This window comes from Argopecten irradians, chromosome 13 (assembly GCF_041381155.1).
Source record: "Argopecten irradians isolate NY chromosome 13, Ai_NY, whole genome shotgun sequence".
Taxonomy (NCBI): Eukaryota; Metazoa; Mollusca; class Bivalvia; order Pectinida; family Pectinidae; genus Argopecten; species Argopecten irradians.
This window is the reverse complement of record NC_091146.1, coordinates 31,777,823-31,786,873: the sequence shown is the minus strand read 5'-3', so window position 1 is coordinate 31,786,873 and position 9,051 is coordinate 31,777,823. Positions and strand designations below refer to the sequence as shown.

General features: G+C 33.5%; 1 protein-coding gene across 1 annotated transcript; it reads right to left on the bottom strand.

Annotated features, from left to right (window-relative positions):
• Positions 1–2,203: 2,203 nt before the first annotated feature.
• LOC138305821 (angiopoietin-related protein 7-like) lies at positions 2,204–8,658 on the bottom strand. Its single transcript, XM_069246086.1, has 5 exons — positions 8,604–8,658; positions 5,549–5,673; positions 4,941–5,037; positions 4,627–4,791; positions 2,204–2,831 (listed from the first exon to the last, which is right to left on the bottom strand). Exons 1-5 carry the CDS (start codon positions 8,656–8,658, stop codon positions 2,575–2,577), a joined length of 699 nt encoding a protein of 232 aa, XP_069102187.1. The 3' UTR covers positions 2,204–2,574.
• Positions 8,659–9,051: the final 393 nt, after the last annotated feature.

Sequence of the window (9,051 nt, the reverse complement as noted above, 5' to 3'; positions counted from 1 at the left end):
TTTGTTTTCTTGGTTTTTTATTTTTATCTTTTTATAAAAATATAATGTATATGTCCTGTCAACTTAATGTTGATGTCCCATGTATTTGTTAATGTGTTTTATGCAAAAATATGGGGACAAATATTCAAAAAAAAGTTTATTCCCGAAAGTGTGATATTACATCTGAGGGTAAATGTGCCGTTAAAATGTTTATTTATACACTAGACTAGGAGTAAATATTACCTAAATTCGCAATCGATAAAAATTGTCATTTTACGCTTCGTTGGTCAGTTGTATACAATAAAAAGGATATGACTCCGTGTGAAAAATGTGCGGTCACCATGGAGGTACGCGCACAGGTCATTACGATATTTGTTCTCCCCGAGGGAAATCCATGTTTTATTTCCCTATCATGTGATGGGTTTCGGCTAATCACGAAATTGCGTAATTAGTCCAAGTTTCATTTTTATGTAAGAGAGGGGAGATTGTATTTTCATTTATTTCTATTTAACTTATCATTACTTATATATATTTCTCTCCAGCTATATTCTGACTAATCTTTGCTTCTGTAATGATTACATTGTTTCAATTTCAATGGAGTGAAAGTGTGTGCATGTGAATATACTTACAAAGAATTTACATGCAATATGTTGTGTATTTTGTTTTGAATGTTTAAATGTATGTTACATATTCTTATGTATAAATTGATTATTGAATAAAATTATTTTTTTTGGAAAAAAATGCCCCTGGCTAATAATAGGACGTTAAACTAATCAAACAAAACCAAACGACATATAGTTATATCGACCAAAAAACAAATATTGACCGAGGACGTAGTCCGATGTCGAATTTTTTTCTGTAGTCGATATAACCATGTATTGACCGAAAATCAAAGACTAGAATTGTTTTATCATTTTTCTGGATTTTTTTTACATTTTGAAATTAGTGTCAAACTAAATAAGCATCGATTTTAAATTCTGCTTCGTGATGACAGTTACAACCTTATGATTTTGTAACAAGTTTAATTTAAAAACAACATATGAAAACAGTATCAATTGATGCACTTCACGCTTTTATGACATGCACCCGGTGCATGCATGTTTATAATTTGGATACATGTATATGTACCAGGCATGGGCACAATTACTTCAAAATGTAATTAATTAATAATCGATTACTTGGAAGAAAACGCTACTAGGAATATCAAACATAATTGACTTCTCATTGTTTCCTAAAACAACAAGTTCATTGGAAATCTGACGACATACTCCGTGAAACAACTGGATTGATCTTAGTCAATACCTGTTGACTTTTATGAAAACAATGCTTTCTATTGTTTAATACAATATGTTCTTATGCCCATGGGCACACTGGTGAAACTTAAAATTAGCTATAAAGTGTACCTGTATAGACAATTCATTTGTATTCTTTATTTCTTTGAGCCTTACAGTTCGTCAGAAAACTAAATATAAAAAGATTTTTATAAACAATACTAAACACTGTCACATCTATCTTCAGTTTTAGTTGAACTACAGCAGACACGATGAACTTTACACTTTCTAAACTTAGTATACTACCTGCTAAATTCAACTATATGATAGGTATAATGAAATTGAAAAGTAATGGAAATGTAATTACGATTACACAGTAAATTTTTACTGTAATCAATTACGATTACAAGTAATCGAAATAGCCTTCGATTACTGATTACTGTCGATTACTTGAGAAAATGTAATTAATTACAATCAATTACGATTACACGATTACGATTACCCCATGCCTGATATGTACTCCTTTTTACCTGTAGCTCCATGTATTAAGGACACGGTCAATTAAAAGTATAGTGTGTTCTCCGTTGAAATAATCCACTTCTGAACAGATACATTCTCTTATGCTTAGTACTCCATTCCGTAAAATAAAAATCGTATACATACAGTAGGATTAGCCTAGGCCTACTGTTGTTACTAGTCTAGGTGGAATTTTAAAAATAAACATCAAACGTATTTACTATTCAATGCCTCCAGATGCTTAATGAATGTTATTCGATTATTTCCTACTCTCCTACCGTGTTTATGTTGAAAAATTAAAAGTTTAAACTGTAGTCATCAGCTGCCAGAAGTCATCATCATCTTTTTTTATTTTGTAATATTATATATTTTTGTGTTTATCATACACGATGAGACATCCAATAAAATATTTTATGATCTGCCAGCGGTAAAACATCTTTAGGTTAATAATTTCATCCCTGTAGAGTAAGTTTCCAAAGAATAAACTATTTATGCTCTATCGTCGGGAGAATATCTTTAAGTTGTTTTGTATTTAAGTACTGTGTGCCGCTTTAAATCGGGGGATAAATATTTTCCAGTTATATGTGGCATGTTCATGGAGGTCAGAGTTTGTGGTTCATTGATTCATTGAACGTTTGTTGAAAGGAACGTCATTGAGTTTCTGAATATTTAAATATTGTTCAAAATTCGCGGATTTCAGTGAAAATATATCAACCTCGAAATGTACCCGTTATATGGTATATCTGGGGCACTTTTAAACCAATGAATGTCTCCTTACGTGCATTTAAAGTTTCATCACGAAGCCATATTATGGTTTCCGAATCATCATGGTGCATTTTTTCAGTGGTGCCCCAATGTCGTTCCGAGGGAAATCCTGCCAAAGCATGGATGTGACATCCGTATCCCCGACGTCGACCATATACAAGCCGTTTAGGTTACAGCTGAGGCAGTTAAAGTACCACCAGGCGCCTTTGTAGGTCGACGCACAGTGTTCTTGATTTTTGATGTCGTTATCCCTGTCGTAGGTTGAGAAGTCGTAACCATTATGAGGCCCTAATGCGTCAGCTAAACAAATGACAAATACAGACTTAGACATAATATAATCGATATTATTAGCGTTCCCTACTAACTTGAGTTGAAAATGTATGAACTCTAATTTCGAAATATTGTAATAACAAAAATATTTCAAACTGTCAATTATATTTTTTTCCATTTACTGCAACCTTTGTGATTATATCTTCACCCAAATCAGCAAGTAAGTATTAAATAGAGTTCTTAAAATTCTTATAAAATTTTGTAAAATTCGTATTTCAAAAAAATTATTGTATCTTGATTTAAAAATTGTCGTTAAACTGTGTTAAGCCTAATTTCCTTTTGAGCAAGTGGGCGCGAGCTGTAATGCTTTGCTGATACAGGTGTTGGAAACACAGTAAACAGGAAATATTTGTACATGGTAGGGTTTATAAGCGCAAGGTAAAAAAAGTAACTCTCTTATAAATCAATATATTATCATTACTCTTTTTATGAAGGAGTAATCTTGCTTACTTTCACTACCTCAGAGCTGAAGCAAACTGCCAAACATCTTAAGCAGAACATCCCCCACAGTTCATCATGACCTTCCATAACTCAAAACAATTCATTTATTTTAAAAAACTTTTTTTTTATCTATAATGTATTGTTCTAAATGATCTTTCCTCGCGTAATTTGGGTCGCGGTTGCCGAGCGGTGAAGGTGTCCCTATATGTAACTACGAACTCCCAACCTGTGGGTTACGAGTTTAATTTCGTTGTTGAGGTATTCCACCTTATAAATCAATTCTTAAATGACACTAGCTGTGTAAAGGACGTAAAAACAGACAATATGAACGTCATTGTGTCGCCCTTGACAACACCTCAGTTTTAGATTTGAATTTCACGTCCGCTCTTAAAGAAGACTCCGAGTTCTGTCCCTTGAACGAGATCTTCTATGAAATAGTTTCTTGCACCTATTTATAGTTCAGCATCAAGGAAATGTGAGGACAATTGTATGAATAATAATACTTAATGGAATTCAATGGCTTGAGCTGTAGTTTTGTTGTGCTTTGATCCCACGTTTGCTAAATGTTACATTATTTATACTTCTACCATATGTTTCTATATACAGAAATTCGCATGTAACGTGAAACACAAAAAAAATTGTCCAATAATAACAGGACGTTTAAAATAATTTACCAACCTACAAATATAAGAACGGGCGAAGACGGTTGTGTTGTTTGCTGCATAAGAAATTGAGTTATACTTTTCTATTTCAATCCCCTTGTATTGTATATGATATGTGAAAAAGGTTGTTGAATAAAAAAAAAATAAAAAAATTGATTATGGAGTATGTGGATATGAAGAACAGGGATATTCTACTCCAGGCTTACGAAATGTTGTAAACACCGTTGCCATGGGTTCACAACATTTGGTGATTTCGAAGATAGAGTATCCCTTTTTTGTCATATCTAGAGGCAAAAGTGTGTTTTACGACGTTTTTATAATAATTCTATTACATTTTATTAAACACATATTATATAACTTTTTATGAACTGCAGTGTCATGTGACGCTTGTTTATTACAGCGGGTAGATCAGTATTACCACTGAAGACTCAGAAGACAATATAAAACCGTAAAAGACCTGATGACTTCTCTTTTTTTTTTCTAGGGAACGCCAAAAGGCGGGTTTAGCATTCGACCAGTAGAACACAAATGGCGGGACTAGCACAACTGGGGTTAAGCCGATATAAACAGGATTGAGCCAAAGAAAATATGGGCCGGTTCAAGAAAAAAGATAATATAACGCACACAAATATGCTGTGTGCACTAGCAAGTAAGGCACTTACATGAAATGCTACCGGAAAATCCCGAGACGGACAGTCTATAATTCTGAGCCTCATTAGCTATCTGGAAAGACGAGTATTGGGCATATCCTGTAGTTCCGTCCCATCCCTCCAGTACAACACGTAGGATCATCGGGGTGCTTGTCAGCAGGTGAATTTTGTCATTTCCTGTGGTCGAGAGAAAGAAAAACCCACTGAGAATCAAATAAGACCAAATATGACCAGATCTAATCAAATATGACCGGATGTGACCGAATATGACTGGATCTGACATGCATATAACAGTCAGCATGTAAATACACTACAAGATGACTTACCAAGCCAAAAGTTTCCCAGCAGACCCCCAAATCCATTCTTATAGTCAGCCCAGTTCCGATAGAAATCCACGTCAGCACTTGTTCGTCTCTGTACCACCTGGATAGAATTGAAAACGCCTTTAAATATATCAAAGAATAGTACAATGTAGTAAAACGGACACAGTTTTAGATGAGAATACCAATTTATTACAATAAAAACGATGTGATGCACCAATCCTCTATTAGTCCTGTACCTAAATGACCCGTATAACTTTTCTAGTCACATGCCTAAATGGCCCACGATGATTTTTTTGATTGGATAAAGAAAAACGTGATGTTTATGCCATTACGTTTAGTAAATATACGTTTTCCACAACATTAAATAGCTATTTCTTGATATAAATTAATTTTCAATTTCACAAATATTAATAAAACTCATAAGTCATTATTTTTTATGATAATATTAAATATTTGTTAACGCTGAGCATGCGCAACAAATAAGAACGCTGCATGTTTCATAGATTTTGATGTTCCTTACATCAATTTTGTCGTAATTGGTAAAGTATGTGTTTACGATGATCATACGCATTCTGTTTCCATCATAACGGCCTGTATTTTGCTGTACTTACAATCCACGGACCATCTTCTGTATCCATATCTAGGTAAACCTGTATAGTCGGTCCGCCTATGATAGTATATTCGTAAACGCCGGAGGCTACAATGTATAACACGGTAAATATACTAGGTGTGACATCTACAGAGGCACAGAATATTAGTCTTTTTCAAATGTGGATATGAAGGATAGGGATATTCTACGCGAGGGTCACAAAATGTAGTAAAACCCGAGGCTTGGCGAGGGTTTTACAACATTTTGTGATCCCGAGGGTAGAATATCCCTATCCTTCATATCCACTTATGAAAGAGTATTTTTCATTCATACCTCGACGTTTTATTGCAATTTTACAGCTATAATATCCCGCCATTTTGAAATAAATTCGAAGAAATCCTCGACTAGAAGTCAATTTCCCATACATGAAAAATAGCATGATATTTTCAACACAAATTCCGTTGTTTGTATCTCTTATAGTAAAACCAGTCATATTTGTGAAAAAAATATGTGAAATTTTACTGAGGAAATAGATATTTTGTTGACATCGTTATGTCACGAGTCTTTATTGCATGGGTAGCCATGCAATACAGCCTCAGGAGACATGAGTGTATTGCCCTGGACCAGCCAGTATTACACGTGTAGGTATGAAAGAAATTATATTATTTTCTTTGATACATATCAGTAATTTTTTTTTGGATGTATGGTGAATAATAGTTTTCTTTGCGTGCTCATGTAACACGTTGTTGTCATTTCAGAATATTTTATTGTCTGTTGTTAAAGACTCGGAGTAGGTCAAAAGGCAACAAGCATATACACGGCCTCTCCTTAAAACAAGTTTAATGTGAGCATGTAAAATATCGCCCAAGATAAGAAAAAAAAATGTCTCACATACAAAATTTTTTTAACCTACATCAAAACAAACATTTTTCGTCTAACATAAAAATACGTTTCACCCTACATCAATACGAATATTTTTCGTCTTGCATAAAAATACGTTTCACGCAACACTGAAACAAATATTTTTCGTCTTACATAAAAATTAGTTTCATCATCGCTTGTGGGTAGGTAATGATTGTGACTTCATTTTATTTGATGTAAAGACGGAGTATGATATGACGCTGCATTCCTTGCTAAACACAGAATACATGGAAAGCCGACCTTACATGACCCTGACTGTTAATAGGACAATATTTAATTAAACAAACAAATAAACAAACAAACAAATCTAATTATTATTTTCGTCCGCACGTGTGAGGAAGGTTATATACAGTCGATATGTCGTCACATATTAAAGAAAAAAAAAAGAAAAAATCCAACAAGAAATAAAAATAAAACAAACAAAACACCACGTAAATCCTTACTAAATAATTTATCAGTTTTTTGTTGCGGCCCTAGAGACGAAATGCCTAAAATTATATCTTTGAAACGGGTTACATTTTCTTAAATATAGAAAACGTCGTTGCTCAAAATCAATAGTAATGATAAATAATATATGGTTGAGTTAAAAGAGGAAGCTTTAACCTACATGTATATCCGTGTATTCGTTCCTGGGTTGAAAATACACAGTATCGGTTGGTCTTGGACAACTATAGAAACATAATAGCACGTTTTTATTAAAATCGTTTTGTGAATTGGTGGAAGAAATAAATCGATTATAGGAACACAATGTATAATGAAAAAGTAATAAAACACAGGCATTTTCGATATTTATTTGAAATTGAGTGCAAAATATATTCTAAATGCGATTCGAACTGAAAAACTGTCTAATTATAATCCCTGTCCGAAACATCGCCTCATTTGTCTATCATTTATGAATATTTCAATATTTGTATGTGTACCATTCCGGAATAAAGGCCACGATCTTAACAACAAGTTTCCGGTAACTCAAAATTTGATCAATTTGAACCAAATGAACCAAATTAAGTTTCTGGTAGACAGACAGGAAGACAGATTGATAGACAAACAGACATTCTATATTTCCTCTTTTTACAAGAGATTATGTCAATCAAACAATATATTTCAATTCACATAATACAGCACATATATATTTACATGATAAATAATACATAAAGATACAGAAAAGTGAAGAATTGTGTTCATCACTTTCAGCATTTCCTGGATATTTACTTGCATTTCACCATTAAATTTTCCCATTCATACTCATGCAGTTTCATACACGGACGATCTTCCAATAAGAAGTTACATTCGTTTGTGCCATCTAAATTTTTAATCAAAATATAAGAGGGAACATCTATAGCGTTCACTACTCCATCCATCATTAGGTCACGAGTTTAAAACAGGTTAAGACATTCGAGCAAAAAGTGAAGCACAATATCAATACTGGGTTTTCCACATAGTTTACACAATACAGAATCAAGTTCAAAAACAAATTAATACTCCATAACATCTACTAGTTTCCACATTATTCATTTTACCTGTGGTGATTCATGTCGCTGTTTTGCCGTCTGGCACAATGATAGTCAACTAATGCGCAGTAATTAGGACGACGGCGGGAAACATATGACAACCCACGTTATAACAATTAACATTAAATTCATTATAATGAAATTGTTCAGAAGATAATGAGAAAGGTAGTATTAAAGATGCTCCACTGCCGACAGAGCATAAATGATATTCATTATTTGAACAATAATTGGTGTTTAATCGTGTATATATATGTTTAACTAACACAAAAAATAATATAAAATAATTCGTTTTGCCTTTGGTGCATGCGCAATCAGTATTTCATTCCATATAGGATATAGTACCACGGATTTTTTCGGGATGCAATTAATTATTTTTCATATCTTAATTTGAAGTAAACTTAGAAGCTCAAACTTTTCAATGGTGGTAATAGTGTAAAGTAAGTAACTTTGGTGACTGAAGAAAAATACTAAATCGTCTGCTCTTGTTTTTGATAGTGATAAAATACCATTTGTCGGCGGTGGAGCATCTTTAAGCAAAAGCTAAAACCGTTTTTAATTTACGAAATTAACAATCTGGTTTTACTTTCCATCTTAAAAATCGAAAGCCGTTTTGGAAATGTAATTGACCTTTAACGACAGGACACTTACGTGGTGGCTTTGAGAAGAATTTCGTTGAACTCGATGGACCAGCAGTCGTTTCCATTAGTGCTTTGGAATAGGTGTCACAGGTTCGGGTGTTATCCGTGAAAGAGAAAGATTTGCATCCGTTTTCAGTCATGCAGTATTTTGCGCACATCGTCAGGCTTCTCATTTCCATGTTTAAAGTGAGTTTGTCTGAACTGATATCCGAAAGGTCAACTCGATGAATTCTGCTGAATTGGTCATTTTCACAAAGACCCTCCACACCGGAAGGATAGACTACTGTAAACAGTAAGATAACTAATTTGATTTTCATTTTTTTTCAGTATGTTCCACATAAATTAATTAAAGGCACGTTTGAATTGTTTCTGTGCGTTGAAGTCAAAACGAACCTTGCCTTCACGTACTACATCACAAACAAACATCTAGAAACCTAAGTGACAATAACAACAAAAAG

What these genes read in the sequence shown, in the direction of transcription:
- LOC138305821 (XM_069246086.1), bottom strand. Translation starts at nt 8,658, where the DNA reads ATGGAAACGACTGCTGGTCCATCGAGTTCAACGAAATTCTTCTCAAAG. An exon ending in ATTCTTCTCAAAGCCACCAC is followed by an intron (nt 5,674 to 8,603) that starts GTAAGTGTCCTG and finishes GTGCCTCTGTAG; the next exon opens with ATGTCACACCTAGTATATTT. An exon ending in GCTGGGAAACTTTTGGCTTG is followed by an intron (nt 4,792 to 4,940) that starts GTAAGTCATCTT and finishes TCTCGACCACAG; the next exon opens with GAAATGACAAAATTCACCTG.